The 25833-nt window shown below is 64.9% G+C and overlaps 2 protein-coding genes across 2 annotated transcripts in view; one reads left to right on the forward strand and one right to left on the reverse strand.

The window, feature by feature from the left end:
• The window catches only part of SLC2A13 (solute carrier family 2 member 13), a gene marked incomplete at both ends in the record, with an annotated part of 29515 nt that extends 24387 nt beyond the window's left edge, over positions 1-5128 (reverse strand). The window contains one exon of the mRNA XM_084256197.1: positions 5107-5128. Coding sequence (XP_084112323.1) covers positions 5107-5128 — 22 coding nt within the window. The remainder of the gene's footprint in view (positions 1-5106) is intronic.
• A 1520-nt stretch (positions 5129-6648) lies between these two features.
• Positions 6649-25833, forward strand: part of LRRK2 (leucine rich repeat kinase 2) — a gene marked incomplete at both ends in the record, with an annotated part of 44695 nt that continues 25510 nt past the window's right edge. Inside the window, 18 exons of the mRNA XM_084256198.1 lie at positions 6649-6796; positions 6859-6944; positions 10057-10166; positions 11403-11494; positions 12782-12916; positions 13751-13889; positions 15278-15405; positions 15716-15835; positions 16376-16518; positions 16586-16665; positions 17212-17318; positions 18731-18860; positions 19172-19296; positions 20262-20365; positions 20878-20880; positions 23340-23468; positions 23603-23779; positions 24212-24470. Of these exons, the coding sequence (XP_084112324.1) occupies positions 6649-6796; positions 6859-6944; positions 10057-10166; positions 11403-11494; positions 12782-12916; positions 13751-13889; positions 15278-15405; positions 15716-15835; positions 16376-16518; positions 16586-16665; positions 17212-17318; positions 18731-18860; positions 19172-19296; positions 20262-20365; positions 20878-20880; positions 23340-23468; positions 23603-23779; positions 24212-24470 (2215 nt within the window). The remainder of the gene's footprint in view (positions 6797-6858; positions 6945-10056; positions 10167-11402; positions 11495-12781; positions 12917-13750; positions 13890-15277; positions 15406-15715; positions 15836-16375; positions 16519-16585; positions 16666-17211; positions 17319-18730; positions 18861-19171; positions 19297-20261; positions 20366-20877; positions 20881-23339; positions 23469-23602; positions 23780-24211; positions 24471-25833) is intronic.

Below are 25833 nucleotides of genomic sequence, written 5' to 3' on the forward strand. Positions count from 1 at the left end.
GTGTCTCTTCAGAGAAGTCTGATGTCAGCCTCATGGGTCTTCGTTCCAGGTTACCCGTTTCTCGGCTCTCGTCAGCTTCATTATTTTTTCTTTCTCTTGGACCCTTGGTGACTTTGCTCTTATGTGTCCTGCTGTAGTTTTCCTTTCATTATGCTGGGTTGCTGTCCTTCTAGCTTCCCGAATTTCTGTTTTCATTTCCTTCTTCAGGTTTGGGACGTTCTCTTCGATGACCTCCTTGGGTCGCTCTCCCTTCTCCTTCCGGGATTCCCGGGGCTTTTGTATTTCCAGACAGCTCTTGAAGGGTTTCTTCATTCTTCTTCCTTTGCGTCTCTCCTTTCTTGTTTGTTTCCTTTATATCCGCATCTTCGAGAGTACGGATTCATTCTTCCAGGTCACCTATTCTGTTTTCATGGCTTTTCCCAGAATTTTTAGCTCCTCCGTTCATCTTTTAACATCCTGTGTTTCCTTTAATTCCCCTTTCGAAGATTCAGTCTCGTTCTTCTGTTTGTTGATTCTATTTCTCAAATCACTTTTTTCCTTCTCTGCGGTTTCTCTTAGCTCTTCGGGTGTTTTCATTGTGGCGATTCTGAATTCTCTCTCTGTCAGGCGGGGAAATTCTCCCGTGCCGGTGTGGTTGGGTCCGGAGGCTGAGTCTCGCTGTGGTGCATTGTTTGCAGGAGGCTTGCTTGACCATTTGCTTTCTTCTTTCTTCCCACTGTTTGCTTCCCGATTTGTTCTCTGCTTTGGCGGCTGTGCCTCTGGTGCTGCCAGGCGTGACACTGGGCATTCCTGTGGGGCTTGGCCATCTCTGCCTCGGGCCTGGGCTGCTGTGGTTGGGCACGTGACTGATGCCAATGGGCGGGTCCGGGTGCCCCTGATGGATGCTGGAGTCCCCCTATGGGCAGGGCTTGGGCACGGGTTTCCCGCCTCTCCCGCCTGGGCGCCCTTGCAGGATGGCTGGTGTGGGAGGGCGGGGTCGCAGGTGCTCCTGACAGACCTCGTTGGAGAGAGTTTAGATTTAAAATGAAAGTCAGCTGCAGGGCCAGGTCTTGGGGGGCACACCCTCTGCGCACCCCATCAGCTGCGCTGCTTTCTGAGGCCACCTCACCTGCTGCTCCAGGGGTGGCAGGAGCCCCATGTCCTGGCCCCGCACTCGTGGGTGGGGAGTTTCAGTGCAGCCTGTGATGGCTGCAGGGCTCTCCAGAGCCTGCTGTGCAGTCAAGAGACAGCAAGGCCTGGATGCACTTAGCCCAGCGAATCCTGACGCCCTTGCGCCAGCTTCAGTGGCCTCCTGAGCCCCTGGGCAGCTGTCCCTGTGGTGACACTGCCACCGGGGGGCCTACTGGGAAGTCTCGCTGCAGATAGCAGTGTGCTGGGCCTGGCTGTGCCTCCGGCTTAGCGACGTGTAACTTCTCTGACACAGCTTCTTGAAAAACAGAAGTCACAGCTGCCTCGGGCTCTGATCTTGAGCCAGCTACGAGGAGTGTCTTTCTGGCCTAATGCAGGATCCAGAGGCTCTCAGTGACTTTTTATTTACAATTACCCATCTCACCAGCGGCAAAGCTCCCCCACAGTGGTCTCTGCGGAGAGCTGAGGAGCCCGGCCGCGCTCTGCCTGCCCTAGAGTCCTTTTTGCAAAGACACGTCACCCCGGTTGGGGGTGGGCAGCAAGCCCTCTTTGGGGCCATTTATAAATGGATACGTGGGCTCAGCCCTTGCAGGGCCTGCTGGCTGTGTGGGCGGGAGAAAGCCGGCAGTCCTCAGGGGACACGGCGCCAAGGATGGACTCCGGGCTGGTGGGCGTGGGCCTGGCGGGCTTTGGGGTCCTTGTTGCCAGGGGCCCGGGGCGTCAGTTTGCGTTTTCCTGCCCTGCTTGGCCACGTAACTAGCTTGTGTATATTCATAGCGTGCTCAGTCATGTCATCCAAGCAAGTTTGCTGCTTTTAAGGCAAACGACTGTGGCTTGTACCCTTTGTGTTCTTTTCTTATGCTAAAATGCCACTTGCTGTGGAGGATTGGAAAACACAGGGACGTAGAAGACCCTAAAAAACACCTTATTCTGCCCCTAACAGGAGCCGCCTCTGCTGGTGTTTGTCTCACCTGCTCTCAGTAGTCTCATCAGCAGGCACTGTTGGTTATTTTTGCAGCATTTGGATCAAAATTCTGTGATTTTATGACGTGTTCCTCACACATAACCTCCCACACAAACTGCAGAGACGAAGTTGGTGAGCGGAAGGAGGCATTTCTCCAGCCATGGAGCACAGTGACGCTGGACATTTATTTTTACTCTGAAATGAGTGAAGGACACGGAGCGCAGACTCCGACCTGTGCCGGCGGCAAGCAGGAGGCGCCCCTCCCCTCCCAGAGGCCTCCCGCAGCCCCTGGGGCATTTATCACCCCCCTGAATAACATTCGCCTTCAGCCTGTCTGCATGTGGCCCGAGCGTGTGCGAGTCGGCTCGTTGCGTCCCCAGAGGTGGACACGAAGCCACAGATGTGTGGAGGCCACACACGCCCGGGACTCCGCCGCCTCCGACTCGGCACCTGCTCTTGGCGTGCGAGGCTTCCGGTGCGGAGGCAGCAAGACCTGTCCCCCAACACGTTTCTATGCATTTCCTTACCCCACGGGTTTTTCCAGGTGCTGGGGCCGAGCGTGCGTGGTGTCCTCGCGACCTTCCCCTCTGTCAGTCGCCTTTTCTATCTTTTGTTTGAAATTAAGGTGTCGGGCCTCTCTGGTGGCGCAGGGGTTAAGTCTCAGCTATTGCTGGCCACTGCGGCCTGAGTCCCATCCCCGGCCAGGGAGTGACCCACAGGGCGCAGCAGACCCCTCCTGTCTCCCCGCTGCTCCCCTCAGCAGTGGGTTTCAGGCAATCCACCTATTCTGCTCCCCACTCTGTCTCTGGGGAGTCCTCTCCCACACCTCGGCCTGCACCCCAGCTCTTGTGTGCAGAAATAAACAAATCTTTAAAATTAGGGTGTTTTTTCCTGTGTGGTTTGTGATAGGTCTTTTTACGTATTATTTGTCTCTTTCTTGGGTAGACCCGTTGCAAAAATCATCCCCCAGTCTGTGGCCATCTTTTAAGTCCACGAAGTCTTTTTAGAGGCATGTTTTTTTTTTTTTTTAATTTATTTTATTTGTTTTTTTTTTTGTTTTTTTTTTTTGTTTTTTGTTTTTTGTTTTTTTTTTTTAAATAGAGGCATGTTTTATTTATTTATTTGTTTGTTTGTTTGTTTTGTTTATACATGCACTGGGTACAGTCAGAAGCGCGGGAGGGTGAGAGAATTCACCAGAGCCAGAGCAGGGAGCAGAGCAGGCAGAAGGACCGAAGGACACTGCTGAGGGGAGCAGCGGGCGGCAGGAGAGGTCTGCGCGCCATGCGGGACCCTCCTCCGGTGGCCGGGGAGCAGCCGGGGATCGAACCGGCGCCGCAGAGGCTGCGGGCAGCTTCGCAGCCCAGTGTTCAACCGCTGCGCCACCGGGGAGGCCCCCACGAAGTCTTTTTTGCCAAGTTTCGAATTGTGATGATTTTGACCATCTTTTCCCTCTATGAGTTTCTTCTTATGTGAGGTTTTTCCCTGGGATGCCCGAAACTTTCAGTTTCATTTTTCAGATAAAAATGCCCCGTCCACATGGGATTTATTCTCTAATGTGGGGCGCGGTAGGGTGAGGGTTTGGTACTTTTCCCCATGCCCGTCGGCCTCAGACTGACTTACCAGAGAGCCGTGTCCTTCCCATGGCCGGAGAGCGGCGGCGCCCGTCCTGCAGGTGAGGGTGGGCGCTGGCTGCTCTGTGCTGGTCCACGGTCCCCTCTTTAGTTGTGCCAGGAACACCCCAGCATCCCCGCGACCTGCTGAGGACGCTGTGCTCGTCCGAGGCCACGGGGGTGTACAGACTGGACTGCGACCCCCTCGGGGCTGCGGGCGGGGCTCGGTGTCCCGTCCAGCGGGCCCGGCCGGGTCAGCCTCCTCGGTGAAGAGGAGAAAGGCTGGCATGGCCTCCAGGTGGCTCTCCCAGTTGCCCTCTCTGGCCGCTCAGGCCTGTCCCCCTGTTGACAGTGCCGAGAGCTGTAGCCTTGCTGAGCGTTGCACCAGGTTGGGGATGTCGTTTTGTGTTACTTTGTGGAGAACCGGAGCCTTCTTGATGTTTCACCTCCTCACCAGGTGCCGTGGCCAGACCACCTCCTCCCAAATGCGTCACGTCTTCATAAAGCTCTTCAAACACGCCGTGGACATGTTCCCAGGTGTTCCTGGTTTCTGTGGACACAGACACCCCCCCCCCACCATGCTCGCAACTGTGTTAATGGTGTCGAGACTCAGCTTCCATTCGATAATGGCCTCACACTGTCGACCGTCCACACTAAATGACACGCATCTCCCCTTGGGGGCCCCACCCTCGTCCCTGTGACTTGTAAGAACTTTTGAAAAAATACAGCTCATTTGTTTTTTGTTGTAGGTAAAGGTTTATTTGTTGGGGCCTCCCTGGTGGCGCAGCGGTTGAGCGCTGGGTTGCGAAGCTGCCGCGGCCTCTGCAGTGCGGGTTCTATCCCCGGCTGCTCCCCGGCCACGGGAGGGGGGTCCCGCATGGCGCGCAGACCTCTCCTGCCGCCCGCTGCTCCCCTCAGCGGTGTACTTCAGTCCTTCTGCCTGCTCTGCTCCCCGCTCTGGCTCTGGTGAATTCTCTCACCCTCCAGCACTTCTGACTGTACCCAGTGCTTGTATAAATAGATAAATAAATCTTTAAAAAAAAGATTTATTTATACAAGAACCGGGGCCTAGGCCAGATATGCAGGAGGGCAAGAGGATTCACCAGAGACAGAGCGAGGAGCAGAACAAGCAGACTGACGAAACACACTGCTGAGGGGAGACAGGAGAGGTCTGCTGTGCCATGTGGGCAGCTCCCTGGCCGGCTGGGAATCGAACCCGTGCTGCAGAGGCTGTGGACAGCTTCACAGTGCGGCGCTCAACTGCCTGCGCACAAGGAAGGCCCTTCATTTAATTTTCAACTCTTTTTGGAATTTCTTTCGGTTTTGTTATCACCAGTAATGTCCATTTTGTTTTTCTCCCTAGAAGCAGCCCAAGGAGGCACAACCCCCCTACCCCAGCCCCACCTGTGGCGTCACTCTGGGCCATGGTCCCTCCGACTCGGGACCGTCAGAGTTCCGGGTTTGCCGACCGCTGGACGTTTCGGGAGGCCTGGGGACACTTTGCTCCAGCACTGCAGTCTTGGGGTCTGTGACCCTGGGGCTCTGCAGCCCCCCAGCCCAGCCTGCCAGCACAGAGGCGACCGTGACGAGCGCGGCCGGGAGAGGAGACACGTTCTCACTTAGACCCACATTTGTTTGCAAGGGGCCGCGTGTTTATTTCTCACAGTGGTCGGGAGGGAGGCATGAGGGAGAATTCCCAGGAGCTTCCGAGAATCGAACAGGCTGGAACTGGTCGGGAGGGAGCTCAGCGCGGGGATGGGCGGGGACGGGCGGGGATGCTGTTCTGACTGGAAAACCCTGCGCAGGGAAAACCGCACAGAGGCCCCGCGGCTGAGCGGGTGCCCGGAAGCCCGCCGGTCCTGCCTGTGTGGGCAGCAGGGAGTGGGCAGCCTCAGGCAGAGGGGCCCTGCAGGAGCCTGATGCCCTCGAACCCCCCCACCCCGCCGTGACCCAGGGTGCAGGGATGAGGAGGGCCCCAGCCCCAAAGCGGGGTGGCGGCCACACCCCAGCCCCACCCGTCTCTAGGTGGGGATGACTCAGGCCCAGGCGCCCCCAGGACAGAGCCCGCTGGATGTGGCGCTCCCAGCTGTCCACACTGGTGGCTACTGGGGCAGCACTGGCCGCCGACACTGTGGCCGCTTCCCCGTCCAGTCTCAGCCCCGACAGCTGCCTGCTGGGCCGCCGGCTGGAGCAGGAGACACCGTGTCCCTGGGGCCGCCATGTGCCGCCCGCACTCCAAGCGGGGCCGGCCTGTCCAGGAGAGCGGCGCGGGGCATGTGTCCAAGCGGGGCGGCCTGTCCAGCGAGGGTGGCACGGGGCATGTGTCCAAGCGGGGCGGCCTGTCCAGCGAGGGCGGCGCGGGGCATGTGTCCAAGCGGGCCGGCCTGTCCAGGAGAGCGGCGCGGGGCATGTGTCCAAGCGGGGCGGCCTGTCCAGCGAGGGCGGCGCGGGGCATGTGTCCAAGCGGGGCGGCCTGTCCAGCGAGGGCGGCGCGGGCTTGTGTCTCAGAGCCTCTGCCTCGGCCAGTCCCAAGCCCGGCGCGCAGGCCGCGGGCCTCCGGGCTGAGGGCTGGGGTCCAGCGCCCGCCCTGGCCTCGCGCCCTCGCCGGCCTGGGGGAGCGGCGGCGGCACCCCCGGGAGCAGAGGGGGAGCTGGCCGGCCTCCTCCTGTCCCCGGTGGCCTGGAGTCCGGCCTGGCGCAGGGCGCCCGCTGGGCCGGGGCCGCCCCCTCCGGTCCTTTCTGCGCCGCCAGCGCGGCCCGAGGCGGTGCCGCAGGAGGAGCCGCGGGAGGCCCAGCCCCTGCGCGAGGCCGGGGGCGCCGGCGAGGACGGGCCGGGCCGGGCCGGGCGGGGCGGGGCGGGGCGGCGCGCGGGGCGGGGCGGGGCGGGCCGGGCCGGGCGGGGTGGGCCGGGCCGGGCCGGGCCGGGCCGGCCGGGCGGGCAGCCGGGATGGCGGGCGCGGGCGCGCGGGGCCGCGCGGAGCAGCGGGAGCGGCTGCGCCGGCTGCTGGGGCGGCTGCGGGCCGGGCCGGGGCGCGGGCCCGGCGCGCCGGAGCGGGCGCTGGAGGAGCTGCTGCTGCTGACCTTCGCCGACCACGGTGACCGCGCGCGGGCGGGGGGGGCCGGGGCCTCGGGCCGCGCTGACCCGCCCCGTCCGCAGCCGCCGAGCTGTTCCGGGGCCGCGACGCGCACGGGCCGCTGCTGGCGCTGCTGGACGCCCACCTGGGCGCGGCGCGGGTGCAGCAGGTGAGCGGCGCCCGCGGGCGGGGGGCGGGGGCTGGGGGGCCGGGCGGGGCTTGGGGGGCTTGGGGGGCGGGGGTGTTGGGGGTTTGGGGGCGCCGGGCGGGGGGGGGCCGGGCGGGGGGCGCCGGGCGGGGGGGGGCCGGCGCCGCGCCTGGACGCAGAACGGGCGGAAAAGCGAAACTTGGAGGTTGCGTCACGGGAAGCGGGCGCGGCCCGGGCCCCTCGCTGCCCGCGGCGCCTCTGGCGGGGGCGGGGCGGGGACCCCGCGGCCGCGACGGGCCCTCCGCGCGGGGTCGGGGTGTCTGGGCCGCGGCGCCCGCTCGGCTCCCCGCGGCCCCCCAAGCGCGGTCCGGGGCGCAGCGCGTCCGCGCGGGGCTCTGCTCCCGGCCGGGGTGGGGGGGACCCCGGGCCGCGCCCCCGGCTCCGGCCCCCGCGCCGTCGGGGCCGGGGCTGCGCCTGCGGCGGGGGGTCCAGGCCCGGCCCGGGAGCGCCCCCCCGCGGGGCCTCGGGAGTCCGCGGCCGGCCCCGGGGTCGGGGTCGGGACTGGGGGCCGCGCCGAGGCGGGTCGGGGGCCCCTGGAGCCCGCGCGGGTCCGCAGAGCCTTCGCGCCCGCGCCCCGCCGCCCTGAGCACCGGCCCCGGGCCGGGTCCCCGCGTCTGCGCGTCCCGCGTGGCCGGGCGGCCCCTCGGCATGGACGGGCCAGCGGGGCGAGCGCGGCTCGTGCTGACGCCCCGTCCCGGACCCGCTGCCGCTCCGCGTCCGAGAAGCGCCCGCGGCGGCCGGGGGGGGGCGGCCGGGGGGCGGCCGGGGGGCGCGCGAGTTTGCTCCCCCCAAGCAGGACACGCGCCCCGGAGCCAGACCCCGCGCTGCGCCAGGCTCTGAGGCCGGTGCCCGGTTTCCCGCCTCCCTCTCGGCGAGAAGCCAGCGCGGGGCAGCCGGGCAGCGCCAAGGAGAGGCCTGAGCTGCCTCCCCGGACTGCTCTGTGGCCCCTGGCTGGGGCGGCAGCAGTTTCCAGGGGGCCGTCGCCTGCGTCCTCACCTCCTCCCCGCAGGCGGGGACTGTCCTTGCAGGATGAGCCTTTATTTACAGCAGCTGCGGGGCGGTCCCTGTGCTTTGCTACCAGTGACCTGTTTACTCACAGAGGCTCCGTCGCCTGAATCTTTTTGCAAAGCGCTTCTCCTGGTGCTGACAAGAGCAGGCGTCCCCAGCAGGCATGTCCAGCCACACAGGTGTCCCCAGCCACGCAGGCGCCCCCACCAGGTGTCCCCACTCGACGTCCCCAGCCACACAGGTGTCCCCAGCCACACAGGTGTCCCCAGCAGGTATCCCCAGCCACGCAGGCATCTCCAGCAGGCATCCCTAGCCACACAGGTGTCTCCAGCAGGCATCCCCACCAGATGTCCCCACGAGACGTCCGCAGCCACACAGATGTCCTCAGCCACACAGGCATCTCCAGCAGGCATCCCCAGCCACACAGGTATCCCCAGCAGGTGTCCCCAGCCACACAGGTGTCTCCAGCAGGTGTCCCCAGCCACACAGGTGTCCCCAGCAGGCGTCCTCAGCAGGGATCCCCAGGCTCGCAGGTGCAGGGACCAGGTGACATCTGCTGCGACTTAGCACTTACCCTCTAGAAATGGCCGCATGGCATCTCAGAGGCTGGGAGGCGTCTCTGTGACTCCTGGAGGTGCAGAAATAGCCGGTGTCTACGGCAGCTGCATGGTCAGCGCTGAGGGAGGGGGAGGGCGTCCTGCTTCAGCACAGGTGCCCAGCGCTGCGGGGGGGGGGGGTGACTCGCCAGCGACCGGGAGTCACAAAGCGGCGCAGTGGCAGGTGGGCCGTTGGGAGCCGGAGGAGCCTGCAGGAGGCCGGTGTGACCACCGTCTTGGGCGCCCGACGGTTGCCCCCAGGGAGTGAGGTCCTTGTGGGGATGGACATCCTCGCCTCGGCGCCTGCCCGCCCAGCTCTCCACTCTGTCTCTGCCCAGCACGCCCTCTGCCCGGCCTTCCCGCGTCCGTCCTGGGAGGGTCCGTTTCCCTGTTTGCAGTGGCCACGTCTAAACTTCGGGAGCCGCTCCACCCCAGCCCGTGCTGTGTGCCCACGCCTGGCCCACAGCCCGCCCGGGCTTGCGACTGGCGAGCCACCGCGCCCGGCCGTGGGGCAGAGCCTGGGCTGCGGCCACGAGCCCTGACACAGGAGGGGCACAGAGGGCGGCAGCCACGTGTGGTTTGGAGCTCGACAGTCATCTTAAAAACGTGTATCAATGAACTTTGCATCTGTTAGAAGAGCCTCTTGCTCGAGGGGGTCCGCGTGCAGGGCCTGTGTGCGGCCCTGCCGGGAGGGATTGTGTAGGGGTGGCCGGTGCACCCTGGGAGCTGGGCCCTGAGCCTGCCCTCCTGCTTGGCCCCTTTTTCTGAAATGGATGCGGCGTCGTGGCTTTGTCTAAAACCCACTCATCTGCCACTGTTTTCTCTCTGCGCCGGGGTGGGCATCCCTGATAAGTTATGCTCCCCCCCCCACCTGTCTCCACACCCCCGCCCCACTGCCAGCCAGTGCTTGTCCCTGAGCCCGATCCGAGGTGGAGGTGCTGGCCCCGCCATGCTCGCTGGAGCGTGTGTCTCCACGGCCTGCCCTGGAGCTGTGGTTTCTCTCTCTCTCTCTTTCTCTCTTTCTCTCTCTCTCTCTCTCTCTCTCTCTCTCTCTCTCTCTCTCTCTCTCTCTCTCTCTCTCTCTTCAAGCACTGGGTACAGTCAGAAGTGCGGGAGGGTGAGAGAATCTACCAGAGCGGAGAGCAGAACAGGCAGACTGACGAAATACACTGCTGAGGGGAGCAGCGGGCGGCAGGAGAGGTCTGTGCGCCATGTGGGACGCGCGCCATGTGGGACCCTCGCCGGAGGCCGGGGATTGAACCGGTGCTGCAGGCAGCTTCGCAACCCAGCGCTCAACCGCTGCGCCACTGGGGAGGCCCTGGAGCTGTGGTTTCTGGGTCTGCCCGCTGGGGAGGGCCTGCGGAAAGACACGCCGCGTGTGGAGCTTGCTCCCGGCCCGCAGGGCTTCGTGGGCACAGAGGGTTGTGCCCGCCGGCTCGCTGCCCCTGACGCTGTGGCTGTCCCCCCAGGTGGGCTGGTCGCTGCTCTGCAGGCTGCTCGAGGTCTGTCCAAGCTCCACGGAAGGCCTGACGGCGCCCCCCGACATCGGCCCCGACTGGGAGGTGCTCGGGGCCCACCAGTAAGTACTGCAGAGGCAGGAACGGGCTGGGATTCAGTGGGGGCCAGCACAGCCTCCTTCTCAGGGGCTCCCCCGTGGGGGCTATGCGGGGTGTCTGTGTCGCTGGCTTGGGAAACACATGCTGGAGGGAAGTGCCCGGCGTTGTTTTCATCATCAGAACACGGTTGGTTTCTCTTAGACTTGTGAACTCAAAACAAGAAGAGTTTTTGCTTATTAATAGTACAACTGGCCAAACCACTAGTTCTGCAAAAAAATACAGGAACTGAAAAGTCTGAGACTAGTAATTTAACAGGTTAGATGCCGCCTGGAACGAGAGCGCGTTAGTGCGTTTCAGGACGGCATTCAAGCCCGAGGGCTGCCGGCCCCGGGTGGTCAGGCCCCGGCCCTGCCCGCAGCCTCGCCAGCTCTCAGCCAACAAGGCGCTTTCTGAAAAATGTTCCAGAAAAGTCCTTTCTAGACACTTCAGTTCTTGACAGTTGAGTGTATCTTCTGCCCTGAGCTTCTGCTCTTCACACCTGACTCCCCCGTGAGCAGGGCGGAGCCTGTTTCCTTCCAGCACCCAACGGTGAGTGTCCCTGCTGCAGCTGCAGCTGCGGCCGCGCCTCTCACTGCTGTCGGCATCAGCGGGGGCTGCGACTGGGCAGGGCAGATGCCCGCGGGTCCCGCTTGCTGAGTGCCTCTGCCTGCAGCCTCCAGGCCTGAGGGCATCCGGGAACAGCTCATTTACCACCAGCCGGGTCGCCATCTCAGACTCATCCCTGGAGTCCTGAGGCGGCGCTGGCCTGTGGCTGCAGAGGGGTCCAGGCCGGCCGAGTCGCCGTGGCTGCGGGGCTGTTGGAAGCTCAGAGGGTCATTCTCTGGCACAAGCTGCTCAGGCCGAGCCACACCAGCACACGCCCGTCCATCGTGCCCCCGCCCCCCCGGCCCATGCTTATCCCTGGGTCCCTCGGCTGGAGGTGGCCACGTGGGTGCACAGGCGTGGGGGCCCCACAGCAGACGCCCAGGCGACCCGGCACCTGGACCACAGCTCCTGCAGTAGGAGACTTCTGCCCCAGAGGCTCCTGGGATTGAACTGGAAGGTTTAGAGGAAAAGCCTCGACTTTGAAAGGCTGGTCACCTGCCAGCGGCCGGAGAGGACCTGGCTCAGATGGGGGGAGTGCGGGCGGGCAGGTCCCCGGGTGGGTGCAGGGAGAGACGGCCCCTGACACTCACCACGGCTTCTGCCTCCGTCCACAGGCTGGTTCTGAAGATGCTCGCGGTCCACGGCGCCAGCGCCGACCTCTGCACGGTGGGGCTGAAGGCCCTCGACCTCCTGCTGGCGGCTTCAGGTGCTGGTGGAGTCTGAGTGTGGAACCGCAGGCGCTTCTAGCCGGCGGCCGCGCGTGCCTGGGTGTCTGTCAAGTGCGGTGACGACATGTGTTCTGTGTCAGTGATCTGAGAGCGGATCCGTTCTCGCTCCTGATTTCTTCACTTTTTCTCTCAAAAATCCCACCTGACACCACCCCCCATCTGTATCTGTAGCCCCAGCGTCGCCTCCCACCTGCTTTGGCCTGTTGGCCATTCATTTCCCTGCCTCCTGCTAAGGGCCGGCTGACAGGAGCATTCAGAGGCCAGCAGCCTCCTGAGGGACGCCCGCCGCTGCTGACGTCCTGCGAACGGTCAGGTGGCTTTGGGACGGTTCCCCAAGCTCCAGGAGAGAGGCCTCTGCTCTGCCCCTGGCGGCCGCTGGTGCCCTGGTGGAACGGGGACGTGGGGTGACGAGAGCAGGGCGGGAGGGCCGTGGTGGGCGTCTGGGGCCACGCTGACGGGGGCTGCGGTCTCTCCGCTCGCGGCCGGGCCTTTCCTTTTTTAGCCTCCGGCCATGGCAGGGCTGAGTTCCCGTCTGCAGTCCCCCGGCCCTGGGGTGAGACGGGCAGCCGGACATGGTTGGGGACTCGGAAGCGGATCTAACTCTTTCCACGAGGCCTCGGACCTCGCGCGGCAGGGGAGGTCTCCCTGCACGTCTGGAAGCTCAGCACAGACCCTCGCTGGCGGCCAGCCCGCAAGCTGCCCAGTCCCTGGCTGATGAGCTCGTGGGTCTCAGAGTCTCCACTGGGGCGTGGCCGGGACCCTCAGCAGCGCCTCGCGGAGGAGGAAATGCTGGTCCCTGCCCTGCCCAGGCTCACGTGGCCAGACGAGTAGCAGAAGTGGAAGCCCGATGTCCTCTAGCTTCAGGCCACTTGAGCCTGTTTAAAGAGCCACATGTGGTCAGTGGCTACTGAGGTGGACAGCAGGGGCAACATAAAACATGGTTAGAGGAGCCGTCCAGTGGGGAAGCTCCTTCATGGGAAGGAGAACCACGTGTGGCCAGAGGACGCCGGGTGCCCCTGCGTGGACACGTGAGCCTTCCCAGCCCAGCCTGCCCCTGCCGGAGCCTCTGCCCTGTGCCTCGACTCTCCAGTCTCTCCTCGGGGGGCCCAGGGCAGTGAAACTGGCCTGGCGCTGGTCATCTGCGGCCGGGGCTGAGCATCTGGGACCGATGAGTGTTTCAGGATGAGACGCCTCAGCTGTCCCTGTGCCTGCTGGAGAGGCCACGGCCCCGCAGGGCGGCTACTTACGGCCTGTTCTCTCGGCAGGGAGGATTGCGCTGCTGATTCTGGAGGAGGAAAGTGACGTCTTCCTGCTGGTCCTCAGCGCCATGCGCAGCTTCGCGGCCCGCAGCGAGGTCCAGCAGTTGGGCTGCCGCGCCCTGCACGTGCTGCTCGAGCGAGGTGCATGGATGCGGCCTGCCTGGTCATGGCTTGAGGGCCGGGGGGTGGGGGAGGAGCGGTCGTGGCCACGAGCCCCGGGCTGTGGAGGATGGACGGGCTGCCTGGGCAGTGACTGATTGGCGAGGCTCGTCTGCCTGGGCCCAGGCGGGGCTGGCGCGCGGTGGGCGTGGGCTCCGTGCCCTGGGCTCCTCCTGACGCAGTACGTGGGGCGCAGGACCCTGCGGGGCGCCCTTGGTCACAGCGGGTGGGGGCCTGAGGCCCACAGGGGCATCTCTTTGGAGTTGAGCCGTCCTCCTGGGCCCTGGGCAGGTCCCTTGCCTGCGCCTGTCGCTGCTCGTGGAGACGCCTCAGGGAGGGGAGATCTGAGCAGTAGTGTCAGGGCAGGATCCTGCGCCTCTGGGGGCTGTGCCCAGCGCGCCCCGCCCCGGCAGCCCCGGCCTTCTGTGTCCGACCTGGGGCAATGCTGGAGCCCCCCGTGGCTGGGCGCCCTCGCAGGGCAGGTGGAAGGAGACTGTCGTACCCACCAGGGCAGGCTGGGCCCTGTCTCTGAGCTGGTCACTGCGCCTTCGAGTCCCCCTGACAGGGTGGCCCGGGCGCTCCCTCCTTCTACCCCCACCCCCACCCACGGCCGCCCTGTTGCTCTGCCGTTTTCTTCAGAATCCCCTAAAGAAACTGTAAATTACTGCGTTCTCCCCTGAGAATCCTTCGGCCGCTGACTTGCTCATGCCCGAGCACATGGCGCGCCCGGGCAGAGCCGGGCCCTCAGCCCCAGCAGGTCTGGCCGCGCGTGTGTCTCCCCGACGGCCTCGGCTCTCAGCGGCCTCTGCCTTCCAGTCTCCGAGGAGCAGCTGGCGGAGTTCGTCGAGAACAAGGACCACGAGGTGCTGCTGGAGGCGCTGCGGCTCTTTGGCGGTGATGTGGAGGTGGTGCTGCCCGCCCTGCTGTGCCTGCACGCCCTCGCCGTGCCCTGTGAGTGTCGCGGGTGCTGCGGGGCGGGGGTGGTGCTTGGGAGCTGGCCCTGCCGAGCCCCTTTGCTGGTTCGTGGGGTGACTTACGTATTGGTCCTGCCTGCAGCTGGCTCTGGTACGCTCTGACATGTGGGGGCTGGAGCGTGTCTCCTGCTGTCTGGACCCAGGATGGGGAGACGCACAGGCCGGGGCGGCTGTGGAGCCTGGTCCTGAGCGCAGCAGAGAGCGAGTGACCAGAGATGGGGGGGCAGGGGGCAGGCGTGACCAGGGGAGCCCATGCCAGTGGGCAGGGCATGCGGGAGGGGGCTCAGGAAGGTGCGTGTGTGCGCGCAGGCATGGCTGTGTGTAGTGTGTGTGGACACCCAGGCACCTGTGCGCCCATCAGTGGCGGGAGGGGCAGCAGGGCCAGTGCTGACCCTGGAGGCCGCCAGACCCCCTGAGCAGAGGTGGCAGGGCGGAACCAGGCCGGGGTGGGGCTGCGTGGAGCGGGTGCAGCCGCCTGTGAACCAGCACAGGCCGGAGGTGCAGAGGAGCAGGCGCGCCCAAGCTGCCCGGGTTAGCCCCGCCCCAGCGGTACCGTGTGCCCTGCAGGGCGTCCCTGGCCGCACCCCTGTCCTCGCACCACCCTGTGCGGCGTCGCTGGGAGCAGATGTAGGGGCTTGGGGGCAGGTCAGCGTGTGGAGCCCAGACCGGGGAGGCTCTAAGCCGCTGCTCCCGAGGCCACATGGCGGGGCTGAGCGGTCAGGGCCGAGCGGTCAGGGCATGGCAGTCCGTGAGCCGAGAGTGCCCCTTTACGTCCTCGTCCAGCGAATCATCTGTGTCCGGATCGTTTTCCGCCACCGTTTTCCCACAGAGCGAGTGGTCTCAGGATGCAGGGGTCAAGGCGTTGGAAACAAAGGGCGTGGTGGTCAGCGGGCGCCGTGCCTGTCGCAGCTGAAAGACGCCGGCTTTTCCGTCCAGAGCAAACCATGTCTGTTGCTCTGGGTAAAACGTTTGTTCCAGGCCGTTCCCTTCGTTAGCACACAGTCCCCTGTGTCTGCGTGTTTAAGTCAGCACTATTGAGAGTGTGTTTCTGGGGAGGCCGTTCACACCAGGAGGGGACCAAGGCCCCTGTGGACGCCTCGCTGAGGCCCAGCCTTGGCTCTGGCCTGTGGCTGCCCCAGCACCCGCCGCCTGCTCCCTCCTGCTCGGAAGCCTGACTCTTCAGGAAGCCTGACTCTGCAGCCTCCAGTTCCCGAGTGACAGGCACTGGCCGCCACAGCTGGCCTGTCCTCTTTGTGGCTGCCTGACCTCCCTTCTGGGGCCGGGGAGGCACCACACAGGACTTCAGCAGGGCTGTGGGGCCTCGGAGGGTGCTGACGCACCCCGCTTGACCCTGGCTCCCCGCAGGCAGCAACGTGGAGGTGCTCATGAGCGGCAGCGTCCGGTGCTACAACGTTGTGGTGACGGCCATGGCGGCGTTCCCCGGCCACGAGGGCGTCCAGGAAGTGAGCTGCAGCCTGCTGCACCGGCTCTCGCTGGGTGAGGCCCGGCGCGTCCCCGCGGGCGTCCGTCCCGGCGCGTTCTGGCGAGTGCCAGCTCATGGCCAGCGGCCCTGGTGTCAGGTCACCAGCAGTGTCACCCGTGAGGGTGGGGTGTCGCGGTGGGGCCCCGCCGCTGGCCGCCCTGGCCTCCTGGGCGTGGGCGGCGTCAGGGCCGCAGAGGTGCAGAGGACGCACAGGGCAGGCGCTCCTGCCAGCTGCTTCCCCCTGCTTGGACACGCCGACCTGAAGGCTCTGCAGGACCCGTGACTGCGGCCGCCCAGCCCAGCTGCTGTCTCCCTCGCCTCCAGGCAACTTCCTCAACATCCTGGTGCTGAACAAGGTGCACACGTTTGTGGTGGCAGCCGTGGGGCGCTTCCCGGGGAACGCCGCCCTGCAGGTGGCCGCACTCAGCTGCCTGGCCCTGCTCAGTGAGTACCCAGGGTGGCCATGGGGGACACCACAGGGACCGGCCGTGGGGGACGCTGCGGGGACAGTGGTGGGGATGCCCCCAGGGACGGCCGTCGGGGAGCCCTGGGGCCAGCGGCTATCTGGAGAGGCCTCGCCCTCAGCACACACCGTCCCCGCGAGCTCCTTGCCTCACCTGCACTGGGAACGGGAGCAGACGAAGCGGCGCGGTGGGGAGGCCGTGCGCAGAGCTGCCTGAGCCTCTCTCATCCGGCCGTGGCTCCGTCCCCGGAGGACACGTGGGCCCCCTGCCACCAGAAGTGCGCCTCCAGCAGCCCCTGCTCAACCCCGGCCCTGGGCTCGGCCCCCTTCAGCCTGTCAGCCCCGCCCGTGCCGTCTCCCCGAGCCGCCACTTACAGACGGGACGGTGGGTGACGCCGGCGTGCTAGAAGGGCCTTCTCCTCCCCGAGGCCGCTGCCCCGAGGCCGTCGCCCCGCAGTGACGTCTCAGGGCCAAGCCTCACGTCTGGCTCGCGCGACTAACCACGTCTTTGCTTTTTCAAGCCGAGACCATTTTCTTGAACCAAGACTTAGAGGAGAAGAGTGAGGCCCCAGGCGCCACAGCGGCAGCGGAGGACGAGCGGCTCTTCTGGCTGGAGGCCTGTCACCGCGCCCTGGCCGGCCACCGCAAGGACAAGCACGTGCAGGTTGGTCTTGCCGCTGCCCGCGGGGCCTGTCCCGTGGGGGCCGGTGCTGACGGGCGTCTCCCCGCAGGAGGCCGCGTGCTGGGCGCTGGACAACCTGCTCACGCACCAGCGCAGCCTGCACCGGAGGATCGGCGACGAGGACGGCCAGTGAGTGCCCGCTGCGCGCGGGGGCCCAGCCGCCTTCCTGGCACGTCCGCGGGCCGTGCTCTGGCGGAGGGAGCTGTGCCTTCGCGTTGCCCTGAGCATGCCGGCGTGTGCGTTCTGACCCTGCCGTGGGCCGGGCCATGTGTGTCTGGGACCTGCTGTGCCCTGGGTCATGGCGAGGGCATCGTGCACCTTGGGGCTGACCCCAGATGGCGCCAGGTATCAGGTGCCCACAGGAAACTTAGCCTGGACGCTGCTGAGTGTCTGACCTGCTTTGGACGCTCCTGCTTTTTGACCGTTTTTGGTATCTCCTCACCTCGGTTGCCTTCTTCTCGTTTTGTCTCTAATCATGTCCCTCCACCTGCCGGCTCGTCTCTCCACCGCTTGCCACTTTGAAGACAGGCGTCCTATTGTATTCAAAGCGTTGGACACTCATGTCCCCTTGGAGCTGTGGGGTGCTGTCCTCTCGGTGGGCGCCGTGCTGGCGAGCAGAGGCTGGTGTGGTCATGCGAGGTCACTCACCCTGGCCCTGTGCTGGCCTCCTGACAGGTTCCCTGTGCACCGGGAGGTGATGCTGTCCATGCTGATGCACTCGTCCTGCCCGGGGGTCTGCCAGGCCGCCACCAGCGCCCTGTCATCGCTGCTGCAGCAGAACAGTAAGGGCACCCCCCCACCCCGTGACTTATGGTAGGAGCAGCACAGTGTAGTCAAGGCAGACACGGGCTGAGTCCTGCACACTCGGACAGAGCAGGCGAGGCGGAGGGTGGACACAGTACAGCTAAATACAAGCAGGTGTTTTTCTTCTGCACCTCAAAGCATTACGTGCATAGAGTGTAACCTGCATAGAGTGTTTTCTTTTTTTGCAGAAATTGTATCATTTTATACTGTTTCTTTGGTGTGAGTACAAGAACTGGGGTGTAGCCAGAGGTGCAGGGGTGAGAGAATCCCCTAGAGACAGAGCGGGGTGCAGAACAGGCAGATCCACTGAAACACACTGCTGAGGGGAGCAGCGGGGAGACAGAGAGGTCTGCTGCACCGTGCGGGCTGCTCTCTGGCCGGGGATCGCACTCAGGCGACGGTGGCTGGTGATAGCTTCATAGTGCTGAGACTTATCCCCTTGCACCACCAGGGAGGCCCTGACTTTAACTCTTTTCTAATCAAGTTTCACACTTTCTTTTTTCTGATAATAAATTTAAATCCTCGCGTCATTTTTTTCCAGCCGGTGGTTTCCCGAGAAGCTCCCGTTCTGGTCAGTGTACCAGGCCCTTGTGGGCTATAGTGGGTCTTGGGGGGATTCTTGTGCCTGCAGTAAACCACAGGTGGTCACTCCTGCCCACCTTTCTTCCTGCTGTTTTCTTAATAGCAGAGATGTTCTGGAAAGGCGCTGGCTGGATGCACAGTCACGGCTGTAGGATCTGGCCAAGTGTCCACGGGGCGTCTGCTACAGCGTCACCGATGCTGGCCGGTCGGCTCTGTGCCTTGGAGGGACAGGCACTGCCCGGGGCGGGACCCAGACGCAAACCAACTCTGTGGAAGCAGTTGTTTGTTTTAAATTTATGTGGAAATTTAACCGGTTCCCTTATTTTGACCGTTTTTCTTTTTTTAAAAAAAGATTTATTTATATAAGAGCTGGGGTACAGGCCAGAGGTGCAGGGAGTGAGGGGATTCATCAGAGAGAGCGCGGGGCGCAGCACAGGCAGACGGACCGAGAGCTCCACTGAGGGAGCAGCGGGGAGGCAGGAGAGGTCTGTGCCCTGTGGGCAGCTCCCTGGCCGGGGATTGAACCCGCGCTGCAGGGGCTGCGGACAGCTTCACAGCGCTGCGCGCAACCCGCTGCGCCACTGGGGAGGCCCTATTTTGACCATTTTTTCTGTGGTCCACTGTGTGTAAAATCCTCGAAGTGAAACCTCAGGAAAAGGTGGTAAATGAGGGTGGGAAGCAGGCCAGGCCCTGCAGAAACAGACCGGCCGGAGCTGCCAACGCCTCCTGAGCTCGGACGCTGCTCGGCTGCCCATCGCGAGCCGGGAAACCGGCTTTGTCATGTAGGTGATGGGACACGTCCTTACAGCCAATTTCAGGAAGGTCCTGCTGTCCAAAGGGATCCACCTGAACGTGCTGGAGCTGATGCAGAGGCACGCGGGCACCGCGGAGGTGGCAGCGAGCGGCTGCCGCCTGATGAACCGGCTTTTCCAAGGAAGGCAAGAGGCGTGGAGCCGCTTAGCTGGTCGGCCCTGGGGGTGGTCGGCGCGGGGCCTGCCTTGCCTCGGGGTGTTGAGCACGAGCCTGGCCCCCGCCCAGGATGGTGGCACGTAGCCTGTCCCAAGTTCTCCCCAGGAAATGCAGCGGCGCCCGCTCCTGGACTGGCGCAGCTGCATCTGTCCCACCGCTCGGCCCCTGCTGCGGCGCTGCCCGAGACCCTGCTGCCACTTGGTTTGCTTCTGGGCTGTTGCGCTGGGCTTGCGTGGCAGAGTCGGGGCGCGCTTTTAACGGGCGTTTCTGCCTTCCACAGCGACGCCTCCCTGGACACGGTGATGGCCGTGGTCCCCAAGATAATCGCGGTCATGCGCAGCCACGAGGCCGAGCTGCCGGTGCAGCTGGAGGCCACCCAGGCCATCCTGCACTTCCTGGCGCCAGGTGGGCGGCGAGTGCTGGGTCCCCTGCTGGGGAGCCCCTGCGAACCCTGTTAGCTTGGGCAGCTCCCACCGCTGGGCCCTGCTCAGGGGACGTTGTTTGTCCCGGAGCCCCTTACACCTGCCCTCCATTGGTGGGTGTGAGCGTGTGCACAGGCGGCTTATAGGCGCGTCGCTTGGAACCGGGTCTACTGGGTACGGATGTGCCTGTCCCTGCACCCTCGCCTCAGCCCCGCTGCAGCTGTGCTCGCCCCACACAGCCCGGGACGTGCTGGCCCTGCCCGCAGTGGCGCCCCAGCACCCCACCCTGGCCCACGGCCCTCAGACAGTCCGGGGACAGCTGACAGCCGGCCACAGCTGACGCTTGCAGGAGCACGAAGGGAAAGGCTGTGGCTCGCGTGGGGCCTGGGAGGCATGACTGTGAGCTGTCGGCGTAGCGTCCAGCTTCTTCTCTGCCCGGGGCTGGGCTGAACATGGGTGCTGCCAGGCACCTGGGGATGTTCAGCAAAAGGGCGTGGGGCGGGCTCCAGCCTGAGTCCATTGGTCCGGGCGTCCAGCCTCCTCGTGGCCGACCCCTCCCGCGCCCGTCCCCCGGCCTCTCTGCCGCTGCCACACAGAATCTTGAAGGCCCTGCCTGCGAAGCCTCTGGCCCCCTCCACGCCAGGAGACCCTCGCGCGTGCCTCTCGGGTCTGCGATGAGAACCGTTGCTGTGTGTGCCTCAAGTGGGGCCCCTTCCTCGAGACAGAACTGCCTCTCAGAAATCAAGCGTGTGGCTGTGGGTCAGCGCTGACCATTCTTAGCAAGTGGCAGTTTTTTAAATTTTTAAATCTTTACGAGAAAAGTGTGCATTTATCCCTCACACGCGTTTATTTGCACATTCATGTGTTTATGTGCGTTTGGGCTTAATTGCACACTTGTGCATTTCTTCACACACCGGTGCGTTTATTTCTGGTCTGTCCTGCGTGTAGGCGTGCCCGCGGAGAGCGGGGGAGGCCCGCGCCAGCTGGACGCGGCCAGAGAACAGTGCTGGAGAAGCGGCCTGCACAAGCTGGTCCTGGCGGCTCTGAGCCGGGTAGGTGCTGTGTCCCGTGTCCGCGCTGCTAGCCAGACCCTCAGATGGGGGCAGAGACTCCCAGTGCCGCTGCTGTCAGCTCCGTCCCCATGTGGACACGCAGGCATTTGCTCCCGAGATCCTGTCCAGGCTGGTTTCTGGAAGGAGAGGGGCCAGGAGACCGGCCCTGCCTGGGTCAGGAGGTGCGGCCTCCTTGGGGCTCCGAGCTGGCAGCCACTGAGACCCACCCAGAGGGGGAGCGTCCCAGGGGCCTGGGGTGGAGGCGGGTGGGAGGCTGGGAGTGGCTGCAGGGTGTGGGGCGTCCCCCACAGGCCTGGTCCTCACAGCAGGTGGCTCTGCAGTCTGGGAGGGAGGGGGTCCCGTTTTCTGTGTCTTGACTTGCCGGCTGGAGGGACTGCGGTTTTGGGGCATAGTGCCGGCCGCGGCGCCCCCCTGCACCCCCGGCCTGAGCCCGGCCTCTGCTCTGAGGTGGAGACCACATTTCTAACGGCGGCACCGCCCTCTGATTCCAGTTCCCGGGGCACCCTGGGCTCCAGCGGGGCGGCCTGCGGGTGCTGTCCACGCTGGCACTGCTGCCCGAGGCTGTGGAGGTGCTGCGCCTGGACGGTGCTGTGGACACGGTGCTGCCCAACCTGCAGGGGCACCCCCATGACGCAGGTGCGCGCCAGGGCCTGCCTGGGGGTCTCGGGCTCCGTCTCACATTTAAAGCCATTTCGCTCATTTTCTTCTGTTCCAGAAATCCAGCATCTGGGTTTAAGTCTGATAGGACATCTGGCCACGAGCACCAGCCTGAGCACCGGAAAGGGCCCCCTGCTGGCCGCAGTCCTGGTGTCCGGCCTGTGGCGGTTCGAGGGCCTGGTGGACGTGCAGATCGGGGTGCGTGGGCACGGCCGGCGGCACCTCTTGTGCACCGAGGGGTGTCCCCGAGCCCGGCGCAAAGTCTAATCCCGGCAGGCGGAGGGTGGGGAGGGTCTCTAAGCCGCTCCCGCTGCTCTCCGGAGCCCCCAGGACAGCAGGCTTGTCTTCCCCATGAAGGGCAGGACACGCGCTGAAGAAACTCCCGCTGGGCTGGGCCTGCTTCGCTTGCGTTTCAGATAAATTGCAGCAGCAGGTCTCTGTGAGGCCCGTTCTGCTTCAGCATCAGCTGTTTCCATCAAGTCGTTTTGCCTCTTGTTTTTTTTCTTTTTTCAAAATTTTTTGAAGATTTATTTATTTATGCATCCCAGAACTGGGGTGCAGGCCAGAGGTGTTTGAGGTGAGAGGGTTCCCCAGAGACAGAGTGGGGAACAGATCAGGTGGATCCACTGAAACCCACTGCTGAGGGAGCAGCGGGGAGACAGGCGGGGTCTGCTGCGCCATGTGGTTGCTCCCTGGCCAGGGATTGAACTCGTGCTGCAGAGGCTGCGGACAGCTTCATAGGTTGTGTCTTAACCCCTTGTGCTACCAGGGAGGCCCTTGTTTTTTTTTTCATGCAGTGAAACATTATTAGTATTTTTCATCAAGTAAAGTTTAAAATGTGATGTTATTCATGAATTGTCCGTATGAGAAATCCAAAATGCTAGTGCAGGGCTGAGGGGTGCCAGAAACATGCGGCAGCGCAGGATGGTGCAGGCGTCCCGAAGCCCCCTCCGCTTCCGTCAGGGGCCATGTGGCTCGGCCTTGGCCAGGGGCACAGCCAGCCGGGCCCGCCCACCGCTTGTGTGTGCACGAGGAGCCGCGTGGCCGTGCTTTAGAATCCCAGGGCTCGGGATCCCCCACCTTTGTAGATGAAAATAACTTGCAGAATCCTGCCTTCTGCGGTGCACCTGCCGGGGTAACTCAGTGGGCCGGAGCTGAGTCCAGGGGGTTGTTGGCGGGGGTGATCTGTGCATCCAGCCTGGTTGGGGGCTGGGGGCTGGGGCACTGTGGAGCCAGGGGCTGGGGACCCGGGGGCTGCCTTTGGCCTGCTAGCACTGTCTCACTTTTGGTGTTTATTGGCTTTAAATGTGAATGTGCATTTCCAGCAGGGCCGGCCTAGGCCTGGGAGCACCTGTGGACCCTCAGGAGCTGTTCTGGGCGCCAGCTCTGTTTCAGTTCATGTCAGGGCGCATCAGGACAGTGTTTAGGCTCCAGGCGTGTGACTGACGCCAGCATGTCTGTGCTTCCTCGTGTTCACAGTCAGCGGTTGAACCTGCCCCTCTCCGGGCCTCCCGTGTCCGCCTTTTCCCTCCTGCTAACCTTCACTTGGTCTCAGGCTCCAAAAGCATACTCTTGCTTTACCAGCTTGTCTGTTGGCTGGGTTCTCTGTGTCCACAAGGGAGTGGTCAGTGTCACTGATGCCACCCCGTCCATCCTGCTGTGCAGGCGCACCCACCTTCTTCAGGGCTGAGTAGTACTCCGCCATCTGCCCTTGGGCCCTGGGACTGTCCACAGCCCTTGGCGCTTAGGCACGGAGCAGTGATGACCTGGGGCGTTTAGCGCTTTCCGTGTTTGGTATTTTTCAGGGAAATACCTGGAAACTCAAAACAGCAGTTTCCGTGTTCAGGCAGTTTCACCCACACTGTGCTGAAAGGGAATAGAGGCTCCCCGCGAGCCCTGGGTCACACTCGTCCCTGGAGGCCCTGGACCTCACAGCTCCTGCCGCGTGCCGGGCTGGGATCTGGGCGTGCGGGGCGGCCGACCAGTGAGCCTGTGCTGGGGCCGGTCTCCATGAGCTTGAAGGAGCAGGGGCTGTGGTCGGTCCCGTGGGGCAGCTTTCCAGAGGAGGCACAGAAGCAGCCACGACCTCTGCTGGCTGCGGTGAGGCCAGTGGCCCCTCCGGCCCATGAGTGCGGCCTGCAGAGGGCGCGTGGCCAGCGAGGCCTACGTGCTCCCCTGGACTTGGTGCTTTAGGGCCTGGTGAACACGCCACGCAGGAGGCAATTGCCCCTCTGCGGGAGCCCCTAAACCCTGGAGCGCCCCTCCCGCCACGCGCTGGTGACGTCGCCCCTTGCAGGGCCTCCGGACGGCGCTGAGGACGCTGGAGCTGTGGGCGCCCTTCGCGGGGCTGCTGCTGCGGCACAACTTCGACGAGGTGCTCTCCCGGCGGCTGAGCGCCTGCGCCCCCGAGCTGATGGACCCGCAGGTGGGGCGGGTGGGGCTGGGGGCCCAAGGCTTGGGGGTGGGGGGGGTGGGCCGGGGATCGGCGCCGGGTGTGGGGGGCCTGGGGCTGAGCGGTGGGGCGTGTTGGGGGCTGCCACCGACCCCGCCTCCCTCCAGCTCCTGGACCTTGGCTGCAAGTGCCTGGCCAGGCTGGCCGCGGAGGACGAGGCGCGGGGCGTGCTGCTGCGACGGGCCTGCGAGCGCGACGATGGCGTCCTGGCCGAGTGTCTGCTGCTGCTGGGGGCCGACGTCAACCGCGCGCAGGCCCCGGGCGCGCCCGCTCTCATCTGCCAGGTGAGCCCCCCGCGCCCCCTGCCCCGCTCCGGAGGTCCTGCGGGGCCTTCTGGCTCGCGGGCTCCAGAGTAGCGTCAGGGGCGCGGCCTCCCCATACACCCCGTTTATCTCGTGGCCATCTCCAAGCGCTTTCTCTCTGCGGGGCCCCGTGAGCCCCTGCCAGCTCTTTTGAGGCGCTCTCCCCCCTGCAGGCTGCGGGGAGCCACCCTCAGTGGTGACCGGCACGTCCAGCGTGCGCCTTCCCTGGGGGTGGACAGAGCGCGCGTGGGACGCAGTGTCCAGCAGGCCCCGCCGCCACCTGCGTGTCCTCCGTGGGGGGTCTGGGCCTCAGGGCCGCGCGCGCTGCCCAGTGACCCTGGGGAAGCCTAGCCCCCCGCCCTCGTGCCCCCACCCTCGTGCCCCCCGCCTCCAACGCCCCGCCGCCCGCCGCAGGTGTGCGAGGAGGCACGCAGCCCTGCGCTGGTGGAGCTGCTGCTGCGCCAGGGGCCCCGCGAGCAGGACGTGCGCTCCGCACTGGCCCTCAGCGTGTCCCGGGGCGACGGGGCGGCCATCGGGCTGCTGCTGCGGAGACTCGCGCTGGACCCGGCCCACGGCAGCGCGTGCCTGGGCGGCCTCGGCCTGCGGAGGGTGGAGCCCGCCTGGCTGGCCCCGCTGTTCGCTGACCCGACGCCGAGCCCCGGGGGACAGTCGAGTGAGTGCGGGCCGCGGGGTGGGGGGTTGGGGGGGTGGGGAGTGGCTCCGGGGTCGCGGCTGAGATGGCACTTGGTTCCTGTCGCCGGCACAGGCACCACCGTTTGGGTTTTTTTCCCTCGGGTTGTAAAATGCTCAACAGTGACCCGCATCCTGCAGCTCCCGGCTCACGGGTCGGCCAAGGTGGGCACCCCAGGGCAGAGCCTCCTGCTGGAGCTCCCGGTGCTGGGGCCTGCTCGGGGATGGGTGAACCACCCACTGGTCAGCCTGGCATCGCCCTGTGCCTGAAAGGCCAGTGTCCTGCTGCCTGGCCACCTCCCTGGGTGCCTCCTCCCACCCCAGGAATCCTCCAAAGCACATCAGTAACAGGTTGGCTTGGCTGTCGCCTGCTCCCCACCCAGCCCGGCCCAGGCACGGGTGCTGTCCCTATCCCCCCTCACCCCGGGAGGTCAGCCGGGGCCCAGTGCTTCCCCAGGCGCCCCCTCCCCATTCTGATCCCTCAGCCCTGGCCCTCTGCCTCTCTGCTGCGTGGCCATCCCGCAGCGACCACCTCAGGTGGCCTGGCTCTCAGACACGGGTGTCGCTGAGGCACGGTTGGGCCCGATGTCTTGAGAGTGGACATCAGGGACGCCCCTCGGGTCCTGGCAGCCTCTGGGGCCAGGGCAGAGCCCATGAGCGCTTTCCCCCTGAGGTGTTGTGTGACGCTTCTGCGGCTGACAGGCCTGTCCAGGACAGGCCCCTGCGGCCTCGAGGGCCCGCCCTGCCCCGACAGCCACGCCCAGGCCGTGTGCCACGGGCCCGGCTGAGCGGACTCCGGCAGTCACAGGGCTGGAGGCTGGACCCCTGATTGCCGCACACACACACTGTGGCAGCCGAGGGCCCCTTCCTGCCTGTGTGAGGCAGGCGCCTGGTCCTGTGAGACCCCACGCTGGCCTTGCTGGCCTAGGGCCCAGGGCCCAGCTCTGGTTCACAAAGGCCGGCTTTGTCCTCCGCACGCAAGCTCTTGCTTTTTTTAAGATTTATTTATTTATTTATGCACACAAGAGCTGGGGTGCAGGCCAGAGGTGTGGGGGGTGAGAGGACTCCCCAGAGACAGTGGGGAGCAGAACAGGTGAACCCACTGAAACCCACTGCTGAGGGGAGCAGCGGGGAGACAGGAGAGGTCTGCTGCGCTCTGTGGGCAGCTCCCTGGCTGGGGATGGACTCAGGCAGCAGGGGCTGGGACAGCTTGAAAGCACTGAGACTTAACTCCTGTGCCCTCAGGGAGGCCCAAAGCTCTTGTGTTTTCAAGATCATTAAACGTCAGCCCTCAGCTGCCCGTGGGGGAGCCCTCAGCTGCCCGTGGGGGAGCCCTCAGCTGCCCG

This window comes from Talpa europaea (genome assembly GCF_964194135.1).
Source record: "Talpa europaea genome assembly, chromosome: 15".
Lineage (NCBI taxonomy): Eukaryota > Metazoa > Chordata > Mammalia > Eulipotyphla > Talpidae > Talpa > Talpa europaea.